This window comes from Neltuma alba, unplaced genomic scaffold (assembly GCF_004799145.2).
Source record: "Neltuma alba isolate B1F8T4 unplaced genomic scaffold, ASM479914v2 tig00002945_pilon, whole genome shotgun sequence".
Taxonomy (NCBI): Eukaryota; Viridiplantae; Streptophyta; class Magnoliopsida; order Fabales; family Fabaceae; genus Neltuma; species Neltuma alba.
In genome coordinates, this window is record NW_021633079.1 from 253,847 (window position 1) to 275,366 (window position 21,520).

At 31.0% G+C, this 21,520-nt stretch overlaps 1 protein-coding gene across 1 annotated transcript; it reads right to left on the reverse strand.

Moving 5' to 3' along the window:
• Positions 1-1,026: 1,026 nt before the first annotated feature.
• Positions 1,027-20,873, reverse strand: LOC114739875 (putative disease resistance RPP13-like protein 1). Its single transcript, XM_028927977.1, has 5 exons — positions 20,756-20,873; positions 20,126-20,220; positions 19,224-19,336; positions 1,898-5,076; positions 1,027-1,105 (listed from the first exon to the last, which is right to left on the reverse strand). Exons 1-4 carry the CDS (start codon positions 20,871-20,873, stop codon positions 1,917-1,919), a joined length of 3,486 nt encoding a protein of 1,161 aa, XP_028783810.1. The 3' UTR covers positions 1,027-1,105; positions 1,898-1,916.
• Between the last annotated feature and the right edge of the window lie 647 nt (positions 20,874-21,520).

The window sequence follows — 21,520 nt, forward strand, 5'->3', positions numbered from 1 at the left end:
GTTGCTGATATGGCATTCGATTGCAGGAAACTACGTAATTGGTGGCATAAAAATTACTACCTCCAATTCTTAATATAAAATTTAGTTAACTAATTTGGAGATATTAAAAAAATTAGTTAAATTAGTTACCTAAAGTAAATAAATATTGTCTTCCTTATAATATCTTTATTAATCATGTATGTTTGAATTAGTCATTGATTGTAACTCTTTAAGATATGCAATTACTATAAAAATTACTTGAAAGTAAAATAAATAAATATGAGAGGCAAAGTAGATTGGAGTCTTATATTTAGGACTAAATTGAATATCAAACTAACTCTTATATTAAGGATCAGAAGTACTACATGACACATAATTATCATTCACACACAGACACACACATATAAAGGAGAATCAGTTTTCGTTGTTTTGTTTTATATGTCTGCTTAATCCAAATTTTAAGTATAATATTTTCACATATCTTATATGCACTACCACTTATAAGTTGAGCTTAATTATAATAAACCATCATGTTAAATTTTCAATTTGGACTAACTGGTGGAAGTTTAAAGTCATATTCAAACATAATATTACATTATGTCCTTAATATAAAACCGAGTTGACTAAATAAGAAAGGTGAAAGAAATTATAAATTACTTTAAAATATTTATATTTATAATTTTTCTCAATTAATTTGTCTCACTTATAAATTGATATATAATTTAATAATACGCAAAAGTATTTTGGATAGATAGATCATGTACTATAATCAAGTAATTTAATAACTTCTTTAATATCTTCAAATTAGCTGGTCAACTAAGTCTCGTTCACAATGAGATATGAATATTGTTATTGATATTTACCATTTCAGATACAGAACACAAAAGTAGTACAAATATGGATCAAACAACAGAGAATTAATTATTTAAAACAAATTAAAGTGATATGGTGCTGAAGAAGAAAGAGGAGGTTTATCACAACAAACACACCAACCACCATAACATAATACTTGTTGACTAAATCAGGACACATTCTGAAAGCACACGATGCGTTTTAGTCTCCATCGTTACGTTCCCACATTTTTACGCATCTTCTTCAACTTGTCCTCTTTTTTCTGGGACGAATCCTATATATGCACATAAACATACAATAAAAAGTGTGTTAAAATATGAATAGTTTTCAATTTCTGGCCATAATTTTGTTTCGACTAATTTGATGACAATACGAGTTTAAATCAATACTAGACGAATGGTGATCATGAATAATACTATAAAAGTCAAACAACGTATATGGACTCAAATAAACCATATGGATGGATGGATGGATCCTGAGAATATAAAAATTAGAAAAAAATTGGCAAGAAGTCCCACATTGAAAAATTTATTGGTGATAAGATGGATTTAATAAATTTTTATACACAAGAAGTACTAGTACTTGTAGATTTTGTCCACACAAAGTATCCTGATAGCTAGGTTATTCACTCCAATAAAATTTTCTGTGAGGGACTGTATTATTCTTGAGCTACGTGTAAAGCGACTCCATTTTTAAGACCCCATGCAAATGCTTTAAGCAAGTATTTGGGGGCATGTTCCAATTCTTAATTAATTGACCTTTAGCAATAGAGGTGGAAAGAATTCTATATGTTTCGGTCTCTTCTAAAGCAAGGACATGCAAGACAGAATAATGTAGCATGATCGAACATTGATATATAGGGAGCATATGATCTGGTGAATGTGATTTCATATGGACAGCAACATATAAAAGCAAAATCTAATGGCATGTAAATAGAGAGTAAGATAATATTCAGGAGTTGTGAATTTTCATAACTGATATATAACTCTAAACCATTACAGATGTAATATATGCAACTCATCAGCATCTTTTATGAACAAGTGGAAGCAAAGTATAGAGGAAGTACCTTTTAGAAAGTGATGTGTCTACATGAGAACATGAGGGATGTGAGCAATTTTAGGCCAATCGGGTCCTTGCTCCATTTCACACCTCTCCTCAAGCAACGGACAATTGAAACCAATGCTTAAGTGAGAAAGGGACGGAGGTAAACCATGTTCTGGCATACCTTCAAAAGTCGTATGAGGGCAATCTTGAAATGATAAGAAAGTGAGAGATTGGAGGTGCAGAAGGCCCCTATGGTTTATTCTTTCCAAATTGTAACAACCTTTTAATGTAAGAGATTGGAGATTGGGTGGCAACAATCCCTCCTCAGGGAACGACTTCATATCAAAGGTACCACCAATGTCAAGTTCTTTAAAAGATAAGAACTCATGTAAACCCAAATCCCTAAGAGACGCAATGAGTTTGGAACAGTCATGGATTGTAAGACGTTGTAGGCTGGAAAGCATACCTTCTTGAAAGGGAAGCCATTGATCTATTGCTCGACAATCATTTAAATATAGGACATGAAGAGGTGGAAGCATGTCTTGGGAGCTCCACGTGGGCATGTCTTTTACTAACATCTTCTTGCAATTACTTAAACATAGCTTCTCCATGCAAGAGGACTTGGGAAGTGGAGCCTCCAAATTCTCACATCTCGAAATATCTAGTGTTTTTAAACAAGGAAGGTGTTGGGGCAGAGACTTTGTCAGTCTATGACAATATTTTATATGAAGTTCTTCAAGGAGTGGGAAAGCACCTTCTTGACATATATCCCATTCTTCCCATTTTCTCATATTAGAAAAATGTAAACACGAAAGGGAAGGAAATGGAGCAATTAATGAGCCATTCCCATAGAACTCTTCACCTATCATATTTATTCTAACAAAATTTTCAATCACGAGTTTCTGGAGAGAAGGTAGTTGCCCAAGCGGTGGTAATAAGCTCACATTATCACAATCATACAAACATAAAGATACTAAATTGGGTAAAAAATGTGAATCACCAAACCACTTTGGAAACTTGGTGCCTCCGTATCCTTCAACAATGAGTTCTTTTACACCATCACTTGGCTCAAGTGCTTCCAATACGTGCTCCTGGTGTTGTGCCTCTTCACGACTGCATATATATCTCCAATATAGTAACTTCAGTGTATCCAATTTCTTTTCTTTCAAATTGGCGCCTCTCGAATTTGCAGGATCATTCATGAACTGCATATTTGAGATGCTTAAGGAACCTGTTAAGTGGTTTAAGTTACTTAATTCTTTTAACTCTGATCCTCCTTTCTTTGCCACAACAAATTTATTCATTGTTCGGAGCTGATTTAGCTTTCCCATATATCTTGGTATCTTCTGTATGCCACAGTCTTTCAAGTCAAGATGATGCAAATTGATGAGTTTGTATAAATTTGATGGCAACTTAGTCAAGAATTCACAACCTTTTAATTTCAATGTTTGTAAATTAATCAACAAGCACATTGAATCTGGCAATTTCTTAACAGTAGTCCAAGAAAGATCCAAATAATGCAAGTGCTTTAAATTGCCAATGCCATCTGTCAAGTTTCTTAAATTTTGAGATCCCTTCAAAGATAATTCTCGTAGGTAGTTGAGATGAGAAAGTCTAGACATTATATTATCACCAATGACATAGTTGCAGGAGAAATGTCTATCCAAAAATAGGATGAAACTACATAGTTGCTGGCATTTCAAAACTTTCTCAAAAGTCTCAAGATTATTTTGATTAATGTTGCCCATATAAGAAAAGTAGCGAGTCTTGGTTGACATATCTTGTGCCTGATCCACCTCTAGCTGCACAGAAAACTCTCCAGCCATAGATTTTGCTAAATCGTTCACAAGATCATGCATGATGAAGTAATTGTCACCTTTTCTTGATGGCTCAAAAAATGATCTAGACACTAGATAATTGAAAATTTCATCACCTGCCTCTTCAAGGCTCATACTTTTCTGAGTAGGAAATATTAAACCATCTGCCATCCACAACTGGATTAGGTTATTCTTATCTATATGATAATCCTTGGGAAAGATGGAGCAATATACAAAACAACGTTTCAAATTTGAAGGTAAATAATGGTAGCTCAATCTTAAAGATGAGATAATATTGCTATCATTTTCTGATAATTCCCAAATCTCACTTTTCAAAATCTTATTCCAATGCTGAAAAGAGAGTTTTCTGTGCAACAATCTTCCCAGTGTTTTTATTGCTAAAGGCGATCCTCCACCCTTGTTGATTATTTCTCTGCCAATTTGTATAAGATCTGGATCTACAGCATGATGTTGGTTGTTAAATGCATGTTTTGCAAATAAATCCCAACCATCTCCATCTTGTAATGGCTTCAAAGGATATCTGAAGGTACAACACATGGCTTCTGCTACGGTTCCATTACGGGTTGTGATAAGAATCTTACTTTGTGGCGCCACATTTTTCAAAGGAGCTGTGAAGACCTCCAAAATCTCACAATTCTCATTCCAAACATCATCAAGAACAAGAAAGAATTTCTTGCCCATCAACGTCTTTCCTAGTGTTGCCTGATTTGAGTGAAAATCTTGTTCAATTGGACAACTAAGTGAATGAAGAATTGCTTTTGTAACTTGATCAACATCAAATGCTTCAGAAACACACATCCAAGCTCTATGTTGAAATTGATCCTTGATCCTTACATCTTCGTACACAAGTCGTGCAAGAGTTGTCTTACCCATCCCACCCATACCAGTGACAGCAATTACATCCATAGGCAACTGATTCCTACATCCCATGTTCTGTGATAGTAAAATCTCTACAATCCTCTCTTTATCAGCATCTCTACCATAAATATTGGATTCAGCTATCAAATGTGTCGAAGGCAATCTTTTGTATACTCCCCTGTTCATCACTGCCAGTTGATCATGAGCAGATGGCCCTTCCTTTAACCCCAGTCTCTTCTTTTGCTTTATAAGATTCTCTAGGTTGTTAAGCAATTCTTTTATCCCTGAATCTATCTTTTTGTCAAAATGATTTCGACTAGCAAAAGTAGTAAACAAGCCTCGTACCTTGCAGATAACAGCAGTACTTTGCAATTCAGCATACAGCTTCTGTTGTGATGCCTCAGTAGCAATGTCGTCCAGCAAGTCTTGAGCCTTAAAGACTTCATCTTTGAGCTCGTCAAGCCACTTCTTCACATGATGGTCTCTGTATTGCCTTTCTCTGCATCTTCAACAATTTTGTCCACAGAATTAAGGGTGATTTCCAATTCTTTTCGCAAGTTATCATTGAGCTTTCTACCACGAAAATATTCAACAAAGTCATGAGAAGCCAATCTCTCAAATGCCACTTGAAGGAAAGAAGAGAGAAACGTTCCAGCCACCAACTCTGCCATGTTAAAACTAACAGAAAATATTCAGTGGCAAAGATGAAAGAAAACTAAAGAAAGTTGGAACAAGAAACTCAGATTTGTCAATGCTTCACTAGTGGTGAGACATAGGTAGAAGAAAATCTTCCTTCAGTTGTTTGGGTGCTTACAGGAAATTACTGCGCCATTGAAATCTGACATAATGATTGACTGATTTGCTTTTCCTTTTTGCTATCGGTGGGCCAATACTTTCCAGCAAGCAAAAGGAGCGACAAGAGCCAATGGCTCTTTCTTTTTTATTTCCGTTTTTTGTTATTCATAAATACCTTATTTTATTGTACAATTTATTATTTTGTACGTATTAAAAATATATACAACATAATCATCGAAATATAGAATACAAGCAACAAAAAGTTAAGTAGTATAATGGAAGAGTATATATGATGAACTAAGATTCAAATTCCTGTTGAGAAGATTACCTGCATTTAATGCCTAGTAATATTTTGAACAAGATTACCAATTTATGTAGAAGAGAAACGCTCACCAATTCCGCTATGTTAAAGATAATAGAAATTAGAAGAATCATGCTTAATAGCTAATATTCCTTCAGTCCTATATTTAAGACTTATTTTGTAATATAAATTATATTACAAAATGGGTTTAGGACCGGAGGGAGTATTTAATTAAGATTATCATAACAGGCAGGGCCCTTTGCTTTGAGTAATTAATTAGGAAAAGGGGATGGCAAGTCATGCTTCACAGCTAATATTAGGATTATTATAACAAGTGGGCTCTTTACTGTAGTAATTAATTAGTAATTAGGAATAGGAAATGCAAATCATGCTTATTATAAGAGGTGACTGATGCATCGTTTGGCCTAACTATTTTATTTGATGCCGGCGCGCGTCGCTATTAAGAATACGAACCCACAATACAGAAATTCAAATGTACATAAGTAAGGGCACTTTTTGTGAAAAATAATGAATCGTTTCAAAAACATGAATTAATTTTCTTAGTTTGTTTAAAGGAGAAAAAATTGTCTGATAAATAGAAACCAATAGAGCAGAGATAATCACCCAGACGTTTTGTAATCAGAAATATTGTAAAATTGAATCGGACTATAATTTGGCGTTTGGCCTATTTTTAAAAAAATATTAAAAGTTTATCAATTAACAAAAAAATTGTAATTAACATAAGTTAAAATACGTTCTTTATAAAACTAACTAGATTTTACGCTTCGTGCGATTTTCAAAGACATTAATTCTTTATTAAACTCAAGAGGGAATGAAAGGGAGGAGAAGAGAGAAACATTTTTACAAGTTTGATTAAAAAAATCGACAAGTGAAGTTATAAAACCTTAATTGAAAAAAAATGTAAGATGAAACAACAATATAAATTAATTAAAAACTTTTGACCTCATTTTTCAATTTTTGTTCAATCATAATCTTTAAAATCACCCGCTCTGGCCCCTCAAAATAAAACAGATGATAAAGATTAACCAAAGGTAAATACTGAATAAATATTAATTTAATACTAAAGTAGACGTATGTTTTATTCTCTAAGTTCGTTTCAGTCTTTCTTCCTTAAGTTTATAAAATATCTTTTTAGTCCTTTAATTTTAATGCCGTTATTTTTATATAACGGAAAATGTTGGACTCTATAATAAAATGTTTACAAAGTATACTTAAATTTTAAATATAAAAAATGATCATATTAAAAATTAAAATGCAACACATGTTTTGTCAGCATTTAATTGCAAAGTCATGATACATATTTGTTAAGTCATCATTTTTCGTTAAATGAGACCAATAATATTGAGAACTTAAGATTATTAGATTAAACCTAAATTTAAGAAACTAGATCTAAATTTAATGCAAACTTAACTTTTTGTCTTGGATGGAATGAAAATTAGGGAGAAAACAAAAGTACTATGAAGGAAAACTTATCAAAATGCAAACTGAGATTGAGAAGTTTTCCTTACTAGTATTCCCTTTCCCATATTTTCCTTTTTCTTCCAGTCGCCATATTTTCCTCTTACTTTAAACCTTAATTTAATAATTTTACATAAAGTAACAGTGGGTAAAAACTATGAAATAGAATTGTAAAAATACTTGTAGATGAATAATCATACCAATAAAGGTATGAATAATTATACTTTTTAATCCTTGCGCACAGTATTATTTTTAGTGATTATAATATAGAAATAATAACAACTTTTTATTTTAGAATTTTTTGCCAGTTAAATTTGAAATAGATAACAATTTATTATAGTCTATAAATAAAAATTACTATGCCCACGCATGTTAAAAATTTAAAAAAAAATATTTTTTGTTTTAGAATTTGTTTCTTCTAGTTGTCTAAACAATGCGAAACTTATCAGAAATCTCCAAGAGTGGTTAATGCTTCGCTAATGGGCGCGTAACTGCGTAATTGAAATCCAACCTATAATGAGTGACTGATTTGCGTTTCCTTACTCTTTTCGGACACTTTCCAAAAAGCAGAAGAAGCGACAAGAGACACCGGCTAGCTGCCTATCTCTTTTTAAATTCTGTTTTATTTTTTTTTCAATATTTTATTCCAAAAATTATACTCAGGCACCGTTTGTATTATATTATCATAGTAATTTTGATAGTAATTTTTTTAATAATTTATTGCTCTTGTATATACTATAAATATAAAAATAACTTGTTTTATTATACAATTTATTATTTTGTGCATATTAATATTGGAAACAACACAATCATCGGAATATAAAAATACAAGCAACAAATGCTTAACAGCTAATATTAATTAAGATTATCATAATAAAAGGCAGGGCCCTTTGCTTTAAACAATTAATTAGAAAAAGGGGAAAGTAAATCTTGCTTAACAGCTAAATATTAGGATTATCATAACAGGTGGGACTCTTTACTTTGGTAATTAGTAATTAGGGAATGGAAATCATGCTTATTACCTTGGTGCCAGGGGTGAGTGGTGAATCTTTTGGTCAAACTATTTTGTTTGATTAAGAATATGAGCCCCACCCACAATATAAAAATTAAATTAAAATCCACAAGAGTTGGGAGCCCCTGTTTATAAGATAATTTATGTAGTAATTAATATTTTTTTAAGAAAAATGACACTTTTAATTAATTATGAGAAAGAATAATACATAAGTAAGGCAATTTTTGTAGAAAAATAATGAATCGTTTTAAAACATGAATTATTTTTCTTAGTTTGTTTAAAGTAGATAATATTGTCTAATAAATATCGACCAGTAGATTAGACACTTACCTAGGGATTTTAAAATGGGAAAATTTCACAAAAGAACCTAGAAATTTATAAATTTTTACAAAAATGTGTTGTTATTTATAAGTATAGTCAAAATATGTTAAAGTGTAGAAAACAACTCTGATTTAGAATTTCGTAATTTTTAAATTCTTTTTGTAGGATTTTTTTTCTTTTATAAGCACAAATTTTGTAGAATTGAATCTTGCATGAGCTGCACATATGAGAAGGGTTGAGCAACAATACAAGCAAATATCGATGCCCATCGGATTTTGGCCCAACCTAAAACATTATGAAAACATATATTTTAAAAATATAAAAATGAATTTGATTCATCAACATAAAATTGATAAATAACATAATGTAAAATACATCCTTCCTAAAACTAACTAGATTTTACACTTCACGCCATGCCTAAATGGACAAAAATTTTAATAAGTTTCATTTAGAAAATAGGCAAGTGAGATTATAAAATTTTAATAAAAAAGAAATGTAAGATGAAAGAAAATCAATTAAAAACTTTCAACTTTATTTCTCAATTTTTTTTTTCAACCTTACTTCCCTTTCATTCCCCCTACCCTATATTTAGTATTCCCTCTAGTTTAAAATATAAGATCAACTTTATCTATTTATATTTATTAAGAAATTAGTTAAAATCAGGTTAAAATAGTAAATATATAAAACATGTATTTTTTTTCAAATATGCCCCTATCAAAAAAGAGAATAAGTAAAAGATGCAATTAATGAATTAAAAAGAAAAAACATATGTTAGAGGTAAAATTTAAAAAAAAAAACGCAGTAAATAAAAAAAATCAAACTCCTCCAAACAAAGTTTATCTTATATTTTGAATTGGAGGGAGTATAAGAAAAATAGAGAGGGGGATTGTAATGAGTTAGATTTGAAAAATTGGAGAAGTGAGATTATAAAATTTTAATAAAAAGAAAATGTAAGAAAAAACTAAGAAAAATTTATTAAAAACTTTTCACCTAGCACTTCTAATTTTTTAAATTAAACTCATTAAAATTTTTTCTCCCCTCTCCTCTATATATTATACCAAACAGACTGTTAAACTCAAGAGATGATAAAAATTAATAAAAGGTAAATATTGAGTAAATACTAATTTAAGACTAAAATACATCCTCTGGGCTTATATTAAGTTTTAGTTTAGCCTTTTAAATTTATAAAGTATATTTTCAGTCCCTTAATTTTAATAATGTTAATCTCATTTAATAGAAACTGTTAACCGAACACATTTAAATGTTAACTCTGTAATTAAATATTGATAAACTATGTTTAAATTTTAAAATATAAAAATAATTATATTAAAAAATCAAACAGTAGGGCATGTTTTGCCAGCATAGTTAATTGTAAAGCTACCACATAAATCTGTTGATTTGGTTTTTTTTTTTATTAAATGAGACTAACAATGTTAAGATTATGAAACTAGCAATATACTTTATAAATTTAAGAAAATAAATTAAAATTTAATATAGATTTACTTTAACCTTAATTTAATAATTTTACCCAAAGTAATATTATGTGAAAAGTATGAAATAGAATAGTATAAATAATTAAACGAATAAATATGTCAATGAATATTAAGTTCTAAAGGCACAACAACATAAAGTTGTGGTAATAAAAAGATATCGAGATGTATGTGTAGTTCTTTTAAAAAAAATAAAAATAAGATTCGAAACGATTTTGTAAAAGGAAGAATAGGTGTTTTTGAAGAGAAACTTATAAAAAATTATTTGAAGTGGCTTTGATATATACTAAGAAGGCTGTCAAAGGCAACAATGAGGAGGATAGATCAGACAACGTAGAATTAAGAAATTTGGAGAGACTGGAAAAACATTCAATAGAATTATTAAACAGGACGTTTTGGTTAACAACTTATCTAAAAATTTTCTTGCCAATAAAACACAATTGTATTGTATGATATATATAGAGGACCCAATTTAGTGGAATAAGGCTTATTATTGTTGAATAAGTATACCAATGAAAATATATATAATGACATTTTTTCAATCCTTGTGCACGGGAATATCTGCAGGACGTAGAAAATAGAAACAGATAACAACTTTTTTATTTCAGAATTTTTTTACCAGTTAAATTTGAATATAGATAACAATTTATTTTAGTCTATAGATATATATATATATATATTTTTATACCCATGCATATTAAAAATAAAAAATATATATGTTCCGTTTTCGAATTTGTTTCGTCTAGTCTTATAGACAATGAGAAAATCATCAGAAATTCCAGAAAAAAAATTAAATATTAATGTGTCCCAAAAAAATTCAAATTTTTTACAAGTTTAGCTTGTGAATGACACGATTCAACTTGCAAATGTATAAATTTGACTCATAAACATAAATTGTTAAATTTGATTTTTAAATTAAGCTTGCTTTTGAGGAATAATATGCAAATTTTCATCTTGGACTAACTGATGAGGAAAGTATAAAAAGCCATATTGAAAAAAAGGATAATAATAACTTGCATAATTTGTTCCCAACAAGATATAAATATATTCTTATTGATATTTATTTCAGATATCCAAAGCATAAAAGTAGTACAAATATGGATCAAGCAACAGAGAATTAATTAATTAATCAAAATTAATTAAAGTGATCTGCTGCTGAAGAAGAAGAAGAAGAAAAAGAAGGAGGTTTCTGACAACAAACACACCAACCACCATAACACTTGTTCACTAGACCATTACACTTTCTGAAAGCACACGGTGCGTCGCAGTCTCCATCGCTTCCACATTTATTGGCATCTTCTGCAACTCGTGCTCTTATTTCTGGCACAAATCCTACCCACACACGCAATAAATATTGATATGTTTGAGTATAAGTTCAAAAAACATAACTACAAAATTATAATAAAAGAATAAGATGTAAATCTATCTGTCTTATATGCATTGTATCCAACGCCATAATATAATATTCTTCTAATCCTAAATATAAGACCCATTTTGTAATGTAAATTACACTACAAAATGGGTTTTATATTTAACTGAAGGAGTAATTAACTTTAATTGGCATGACATTTTTACTTCATTTAGAAACCTTCATGTGTCCTGTATTGCACTAAAGAAAACTTACGGGGTCAGTACATATGGGTAAATACTCCACAGATGGATGTGTACCTTAAATTTATGATAAAAAATTTCAAACTACATTTGTAAACGATGCATGACCATTTATTGAAAACTGGATGTGTATGTATGTGTGTGTGTATATGTATATGTATATATAGTAAGCCCAAAATTGATGAATATATTACCTCCGGTCTTATTTATAAGACCTTATTTGTATATTATAAATGGGTTATTATAATTAGATCCAAAGTAGTATATTTCTTTGGTGGCAATAGATTTTAGAGAAGGGATTAGGCTTACTCACAAGTTAAAGGACAAAAAAACTAGTCAGCCAGTCACAAACAACTAATGCGTACATGTATCCACACACATTTGTAAGAGTAGAAAAAGAAGAGAGAAGCCAATAAAAATTTGTTCAATTGATAAGAAGTTAACTCATAACATATAAAATTATAAGTTCAAATTTCACTATTAATATAAAGACCTTATTGGGAGACAATCTGTATATTGTCATGGTCCTATGAGCCATTGGGAGTGTAAGATCAAACTCACCTGAATTTTTTTTAATAAAAAAACAAGAAGAGAGAGAGAGAGATGAATTACCAGATGCAATGAGAGACAAAACCACTAAACAAGCCAAATTGAGTGAAACTTTTGCCATTTCTTTGATTTTATCTTTTCTTCTGTGCTACCAACACCGCAAAGTTGTTTTTATTGTTGCTATGTATTGGAAAGAATGGCTTCCAATATATATAAGTGGGGGCGCGCGCAATGCAGAAGAATTACATGGAAATAAAATCGAATGCATTGAATATTTAATTATTATGGTAAAAAAAATAAAATTACGGATATGGCTTTGAAAGGTCTGGATATTATCTTATTCAATAATTAATTTAGTAAAAAAATCAATTAAATGGATTCATACTTTGAATAGTATATCTGGTAAATTAAATACTAATCAGTTATCAAAGTAAGAAATACTAATTTACAGCCATTCATCAATTGCATAGATATGCAAATATAACAAGTTATGAAGGCACTTTTTTTTTTTTTAAAAAAAAGGTATTTTGTATTTAGAATACTACGGAAATGTGTGTTTTTTTGGGGGGGGGGTTGAGAGTGCCAGTTACGGCAATTTAGAAGTTATTTAGAAAAACTAGTCTAGTGATCTCGTGGAATATAAATGAATTATTAATAATTTATGAATAATGTAATTTAATTACTATAAGAAATTATAATTTACGTTACAATAATTTGGAAACAATGTATACAATTTTTTATATTACACTGTCGATTCTAATTTGATTGATATTGGTATATTGTTTTTTTTGTTAAGCACATGTATTTTTGTGTCTAAAGCAATTCTGTTCGAAATACTATCTAGCACTAAATGTGGACATCTCTCCTGACCAGGATTTGAATGTTGTGAGGGACTAGTCCCTTCCACTAGACCTAAATTTCATTAGTTTAGGAGGGCTGCACATGGGCAGGGCTGGGGCAGGGCGAACCCCTGCCGATATATGCCCAGCTCGAAAGATGAGCGGGCTATGTTTTGCGGCACGTTGCTCGGCCCAACCCTGTTCGGTGGAAGCCCTAACCATTTTGGGCTGGGCCACGACAGGCTAGACAGGGCGGGCTTTCCTGCCTAACTTAATGACACCTTGTCCATATCATATGTAAAAAAAAAATTCAATTATCATACTTTGAGGCAAGGTGAGAGGAAAAATTTTTTATCACGAATGACTCAATCACTCATATATAAGGCTTATGTAGTCTTGTTCTTCAGCCTTTGATTTCAAATGGGAGGTAAAAAAATATTTAATAATTAAAACAATTAATATCTGAGATAATTCTGTAGTTCAATTCTTTAGTTTATTTATATAATTGGCGGATTCTTATAGTCATGTGAAAACACAAGATTTGAAAGTTTTTTTTGAAATAAAAAATTGGAGATAAGAGGAAAAGAAGGAAATTTGACTAGGAGCAATTTAGCATATTTAATCTTATATTTGGTTCTTTTATATAATTATAATTTTTATATTCCTTTCATTTTTTTCTAATTTTACCTAATTTTTTAGCCAAAATAAAAAGGGATAATTACTGAAATGCCTATTTTTGGACAGGGCCAAATGGATAGGGCAGCATACCCTGTCCGCAGCCCAGCCCTGTCCATGAATAAGCCCTACCCAGAAATGCCTATTTTGTTCGGACAGTTTTTTTGTTGAGTTGGGCTAGGCACTTTTTTTACTGGCTCGAGCGGGTATCTTGGGCATTCGGACCTCATACACACCTCTAAGTTTAGCTTAATAATAACGAATAATTTTATTCTCCTCCTAATTTGAGGGTTCTGCAAGAGTTTATTGAGCAGTTTTATGATAGACTTGATGAAATCACATCATCGTGTTTTTTTTTTCCTTTGTTCTGATGCAACTAGTCATCTCTATTGTATAAAATTTGAAAAACGAGAAGTCCTACTGGCTATTATGTCATATAAATAATATGATTTGTTAGAACTTTGATTAATCAATTAAAATCTTTAAAATTGACAAAATTGATATGTAAGTTCTTATAGTTTCACCTCATTTTCAATTCATGCATGTAAAATATATTTTCTTTTTATTGAGTTTTTATAGTCACCTCAATTACAAGCATTGATCCCCATTCCCGTAATTTATTAATTTGTAAGAAAAAATATTAGTAGCTGATATAACGCAGCTTTCACTTGGTAGATACCTAAATTAATTTTGTTACATGCATATAAAATGAAATTAAAATTGACTGCTAAAAGATAGTTATAAGTACCATAAAATTTTACGCTAATAATAAATAAATTTTATTCCATTATTTTCTTTTAATTTTTTTTATTTTGTATTTTATGACAACTACTTGTATGCGACTCAATTAGCGTACACATAAGCTATAACTATCAATTTAGGAATTGATGCATATAATTATAAGCCGAATTAAGAAAAAAGCGCGCGCACACATACCCGCAGATTAAAACCAGGTAGAATTATAAGAACTAATAAAATAGTTTTTCCAAGGAACAAAAAACCGGACCGGCACTAAACCGGTGTAGATAGTCATTCAAGAGTCAGTGGGTCAAATCGGGGTCAACCCCGGATTAAACCGATCATATTAAAATAATATAATTTGATCAAAAATAACAAAATATAACAATACTAATAATCACTAATAACAAAATATAAAGAAATACAATAATAGTTTGATTGTAACAATAATAAATTATAACAATATTGAGAATTTTGATCTTTATTATTCCTAAATAACTAAAATTAATAGTTATTGATGCCAAAATTATCATTAAAATCTATTTAAATCTATAATAATTAAGATATTAGAAGCTGAATGAGAAAAAAATATGACAAATAGCAATATAATTATTTAGACCGGTTCACACCGTTTTTACTGGTTTTCACCGGGTCACACCGGTTTGATCGGTTCAATCCAATTCGAACCGGTCCCCGGTTTAATCTATGAACAGACCGGACCACTGATTGGTTCACTAGTTTTCCAGTTGAACTGACCGGTTTGGTCTAGTTTTTTTTATTCTAAGTTTTTCCTTATTAAAAAATATACCACAACTACAAACGTATAAAACAGAATAGAAGAGACTAATAAATACTAATTAACTTTCGCAACAAGAAGTTACATAAACAATACAATGACTAATGATTGATATAATATAATAATTATGATTTGTCAACAATCAACATATCAACGTATAATATAAAATTTAATAAAAAAAAGTTGTTCAAAATTTGTGTAATGTTGTAAACTCATTTTAAGTTTTAATTTAGATAGATCCGATCAAGACTTATAGCAGCAACCACACCAGCCACCGTGGCCCTTGCGGACTAAGTGAGGGCACTTTCTGTAAACACAAACTTGGGCACATTGGCCATCATCCACACAATTGTTCAAGTCATATAACCCTTGTGCTTCTACTTTTGGGGCCACCCTATATATTCATACAATCAACAATACACACTTTGATCAATTTTAAGTCTCCATTCCATTCACACACACACGTGTGTGTGTGTGTGAACTAATGATGTCCATAAGTGTTTGGGTAGAAAATAGGAAAAAGTGGGGGAGGGAATAGATGACAATTATGTGGAAAGATAATTGAATTTAGAAACTTTGAGAAGGGAAATAAAAGAGACCAGAAAAAAAAAGATATGATTATGTTTTATCTATCTCTTATTTTTATTTCTTTTAGAATATTTATGACCCGTGGCTAATATAAATTTAGATGTCTAATTTATAAATAGTGAAAAATGAGTTAAGTTAGTTATTTGTAATAAAAGTATATTGATTTTTCCAAACTTAAACTGCCCTCTTTTTTTATACTTCTTAAACTATTCTGTTTAATCAGATATATATATATATAAAATCACTTTTTGGCAAAAAAGTTTCGTCTCCCGTTTTTTTTATGATTAAACTTGCATTTACCACTTTGGACAACAAAAAACTTGCATTTACCACTTTGTTGTGTGGATTTTGAGACGTTCAAAAATGTGTCGGCCAGCTTGCCTCCCCCCCCCCAAAAAAAAAAAGATTACTTCACCTATATCCACTTGTCACGACTTTAATAAATCTGCAGTGAGATCTTTATAAGTATATTTATAATTATTGAAGCTTGTGTTTTGTCCACTTTTGAAGGGTTCTCTGTGCTCTGTGCTTACAATTTAGATTTTAGATGTATAAAATTAATGAAAATGACTATAGAAAAGCTAGTACTACTAACACAGCGAGAGGCGTTGTTCTTTGAAAAAAAAATCAGGGAATGATAAGGAAACAATTTTTTTTGGATAAAAAAAAAACAAGGGGCTTCCTTCCCCTTAAAAAACGGGGTTGAGAAAAGAAGAATTGAGAGTATACATATTTTAATGCTACGATTGATAATATTTATCGTTAAATGGAATAAATAAAATCACCAATTTATAAGATAAAAATAAAATAAATAAAGAAAATGAATCCATTTGTAAGCAAATCCATACAGGATAAAAATTTAACTTCATTTCAAGAATAATATTGAACCATCTAAGTCTAACAATTAATTATGAATTTGTTGACAGTAAAAAAATTGTTAAAAACTTTGACGGGATATAAAATGACATTCACTGCGTTTTGCGGTTGCACTACAAAATCAGTCTTTCATTGAATATTGAACGTAGTGGAAAAACAAGTTATTTATTCGTTCTTACGGGTACTAACTTCACTACGTACCCATTCAACCCATCTGTCTACAAAATCCAACTTCTTCAAGTTAGCTTCAACTTCGTGAAATTAAATTATACAAAACGCTCTGTAAGCATTATCTGAACTTCAAGACATCTCCTAAATTTGATAAGTTCCTCAGACCCAACTCAAATTTTTTTATCAGAAAAAATGGTACAAAACACGTCAGAGTTAATTCCTAGCATATCAAATATAAAATAAGGCAATCATATTATAGAGTGGATTTAATTTAAATCAACTAATTCGGTTTTAGATTTATATATGAGAATTTGAAAATGCTGATATGATGTGGCCATATCACCTTGCCAAATCACTAGGCTGATATGGAAGTACACTACGGCGACACGTCTTGCCAAAGAAGGCACAAGAGCATAACAAAACCATCTTTCGTGGTCAGCATCTATTTTAGTTCTAAATATAAAATTTTAGTTCATTTTGTCTTTTATATATATTTTTTTTAAGGTGGTCCTTGTAGTAGTTATACATAACTAATACACATTATTAGCAAGAATATTTTAAAAAAACAATATATTTATTACAAATAATTAATTTAACAAACTTTCTTAATATACTCAAATTAGTCAACTAACTTTTATACTACCTCCGGTCCTAATTATAAGAGCCAGTTGACTAATTTGAGGAGATTAAGGAAGTAAGAAGTAAGTGAGTTAGTATTTGTCCTAAATAGATATTGTCTTTCCCAAATATCCTTACTAATTAAGTGTATTGACTATAACTATCATTGTTAGAAGGGCTATTTTAGGAAAAAATGTATAAATACGAGAGACAAAGTAGATTGGGGTCTTATATTTAGGACTAAAATAAAAGTCAAACAAGGTCTTATATTAAGGACTGGAGGTAGTATTAAAAATCGAGGTAGTATAATCAAGAAACACAACATTCTAAAGAAAATTCTATAAAAATACTTATTAATTATAACATATTTAATATATGTCTTATTTACTAATTTACCTTTTTTTGACGTGATATTTACTAATTTACCTCTCTCACTTTAATAATGTCTTAATTTAACTAGACATCACGATGGCTACGCAAATTCTAGAGATGGACGAAAGTCCTCCTTTGGTTGTTTGGAACTTTGGATGGTTTGGGAAATTACTCTAGATCATAGAAGACAAGACAAGGCAATGAATACGAGTGATGATGCAGATGAATTTGCGAGTGTGGAGAGACTTTTCAAAATTAAACTTTATGTCCGCCAGTCATCTAATTACCATTCTGGTTTCTATCCTTTGCCTATCTCTAGTAATTATTCTTTTCTTGTTTGTAGTTTGAAAAACAATAGGACGCACAGGCGAGGATAGAGAGTTTATATGATCAAATTACCATGAAATCTCAAAAAAAAAAAAATTAAGAAATCCTAATGATAAGTAATCAGCATGAATGTATTGCCATTCTCTACCATGAATTTATCATTGCATGCTCTTAAGTTATTAATAGAATTTAGGATAATTAATTTTTTTTCTTGAAACCTGATTATAATTCTTTCAGTTTTTATTCCAGTAATGTTGTTTTATCCTAGGCCATTGCAGTAATTAACGGGGAAAGCGTTCAGCAACTTCATTGCAATTTGTAAAATATCCATGATGATAATATAAAAGCTACAGTACTTATATAAGAACTAAGTAACTAATTAACATATATTAAGAAAATTAGTCAAGTTTGTTATTCATAATAAATTAATGTCATTTTTCTTAAAATACCCCTGTTATTTGTTAATGTTCAACCTTTTTTGGCATAAAAAATCATATAAAGTTCTTCCCAACAGGAAACAAAAATGCCAATGCTTTTGGTAAAAGTGTAGAAAATCTAGAAGAAGGAACAAATGCCCCTCTTCACTTGTATATAGAAATTAACATAATATAAACTTTAAAAGACACAAAATTAAGATTTGAAGGATATTTATTTTGTCACCATTAGTAATTAAAAAGCATGTGATCTGGTGTGCATGTGTGCATGTATTGGCCAAATGTGATTTCACAGTGACAGAAACAAATAAAAGCAAAATCTAATATAATGGCATGTAAATTGAGCAAACAAAGTAAGGGTTGTCTGTGCTCGCGTGTGTGTATAATTTCTTTCAGATTTAACAACTTTTTCCTCTATAAGGATAGTTTTTGTATTTTTCACATATTATGACCGACATAAGTGTTATCTGTCTTGACAATTAAAAAAAAAAATTCTAAGAATGATTTGATATCAAATATCATTGACTAATCCAAATTTTGAGTATAATATTTTCACATACCTTGTATGCATTATAAGTTAAGCTAATAACTATCATATCAAATTTCATTTCGGACTAAATGAAGAAAGTTTAAAGCCGTATTCAAACATAATACAATTACTTGCACAATTGTTCCAAATAACACTTTCTGAAAGCAGACGGTGCGTTGCAGTCTCCATTGCTCCCATTAATTGGCATCTTCTTCAACTTGTCCTCTTTTTTCTGGGACAAATCCTACATACGCACAAACACACACAATAAAAATTGTGTTAAAATATAAATATTTTTCAACTTTTGGCCTTAATTTAGTTTTGATTAATTTGATGACAATTCAACTTTAAGTCAATACTAGATGAATGGTGATGATGAATAATACTATATAAACATCAAATAAAATTGTGTATGAACTCAAATTAACTATATGGACGGATGGGTCCTGATGAATATAAAAATTTCAAATTTGAAAAAATTGGGGAAAAGTCCCACACATTACAAAACTTATTGGCAATAAGGATTTCATAATTTTTATACACAAAGTTTATTTGTGATTCATAACTGATAGTTCTAAAGCATTACAGATTTATATATATATGTAACTCAAGCTCCGCATCTGATCTATTGTGAATAAGCGGGAGCAAAGTATAGAGGAAGTACCTTTTAGAGAGTCAGCAAATGGTCATATGAAGGATGTGAGCAATTTTAGTCCAATCGGGTCCTTCCTCCTCTTCACAACTCTCCTTAAGCAAACAACATTCACCATTAATAGTTACGCGAGAAAGGGATGGAGGTAAAGCATCTTCTCCTGGCATGCCTTCATAACTCATGCGAGGCAATAGTAAAATGATAAGGAAGTGAGAGAACGGAGGTGCACAAGACCCCTATGGTTTATTCTTCTCAAATTGGTACAATGCAAGAATGAAAGAGATTGGAGATTGGGCGGCAACAATCCCTCTTCTTCAGGGAACCACTCCATGACGTCATCAGTAATATCAAGTTGTTTCAAAGACAACAACTCATGCAAACCCCCATCCCCACCACACGCAATGAGCTTGGAACACCAACTGATTGAAAGACGTTGTAGGTTGAAAGCATACCTCCATGGGGAAGAGATTCCATTGCTGGACAATGCCATAAAGACAAGTCATGGAGAGGTGGAAGTACGTCTGAGATGCTCCATGTGGGCATGTCTTTGCTGATATCTTCTACAATCTTGTAAATGTAGCTTCTCCATGGAAGAGGACTTGGGAAGCGTGGCCTCCAAATTCCCACATTCCAAAATGTCTAGTGTTTTTAGACAAGGAAGGTGTTGAGGCAAAGACTTTGTCAGTCTAGGACATCCGTGTATACAAAGCTGTTTAAGGCGTGGAAAAACTTTCACCCTCATAACATGTATCCCATTCTTCCCATTCTCTCATACCAAAAAAGTTCAAATATAAGAGGGAAGGAAATGGTTGAGCAATTAAGGAGCCATTCCCATAGAACTCTTCACCTATCACCTTTACTCCATCAATTCTTCCAATCAAGAGTTGCTGGAGGGAAGTTAGTTGGCCAAGTGGTGGTAAGCTCACACAATAGAAGCAACTCTGTAAAGATAAAGACACTAAATTGGGTAGAAAATGTGCAACACCAGAAGCCACTTTGGAAATTTGTTACCTTTGTATACATAAACAGCGAGCTCTTTCACACTCTGATTTGGTTCAATAGCTTCCAATATGTGCTCCTGGCGTTGTGCCTCTTCAAGACTATAGCTATTTTGCCGATACCACAACATCAATTTTATTCAATTTCTTTTCTTTCAAATTGGCCTCCCTCATATCTGCAGGATCACTTATGTCCTCCATATTCGAGATGGCTAGTGAGCCCTGTTTAAGTGGTTCAAGGCTCCTAATTCTTTTATATTTGATCCTCCTTTCTTGCCACAACAAAGTTATTCATTGTTGGAGCTGATTTAACTTTCCCATATATTTGGGCATCTTCCTTATGGCACAATCTTCCAAGTCAAGATGACGCAAGTTAATGAGTTTATAGAAATTTGATGGCAACTTAGTCAAACGATCACAACCTCTTAATTTCAATGTTTGTATATTAATCAACGAGCACAATGAATTTGGCAATTTCTTAACTGAAGTCCCAGAAAGATCCAAATAATGCAAGTGCTTTAAATTGCCGATACCATCTATCAAGTTTCTGAAATTTCGAGATCCCTTCAAAGATAATTGTCGTATGTACTGAGACGACAAAGCTTGGACATTATATCATCACCAATGCTATGATTGAAGACATCCAATAGGAAGAAACTGCGTAATTGGTGGCATTTGAAAACTTTGTCAAAAATCTCAAGTATCATCACTTTTGCATCTTGTATATGAAAAGTAGCGAGTCTTCGTTGACATATCTCGTGCTTGAGCAGCCTCAAGA

Coding starts and splice junctions, on each gene's coding strand:
- LOC114739875 (XM_028927977.1), bottom strand. CDS start 20,873: ATGTTGTGGTATCGGCAAAATAGCTATAGTCTTGAAGAGGCACAACGC. Junction 20,221..20,755: donor CGCTGTTTATGTATACAAAG/GTAACAAATTTC, acceptor GGCATTGTCCAG/CAATGGAATCTCTTCCCCAT. Junction 5,077..19,223: donor TATTTGGAACAATTGTGCAA/GTAATTGTATTA, acceptor AAATTGTTGAAG/ATGCAGAGAAAGGCAATACA.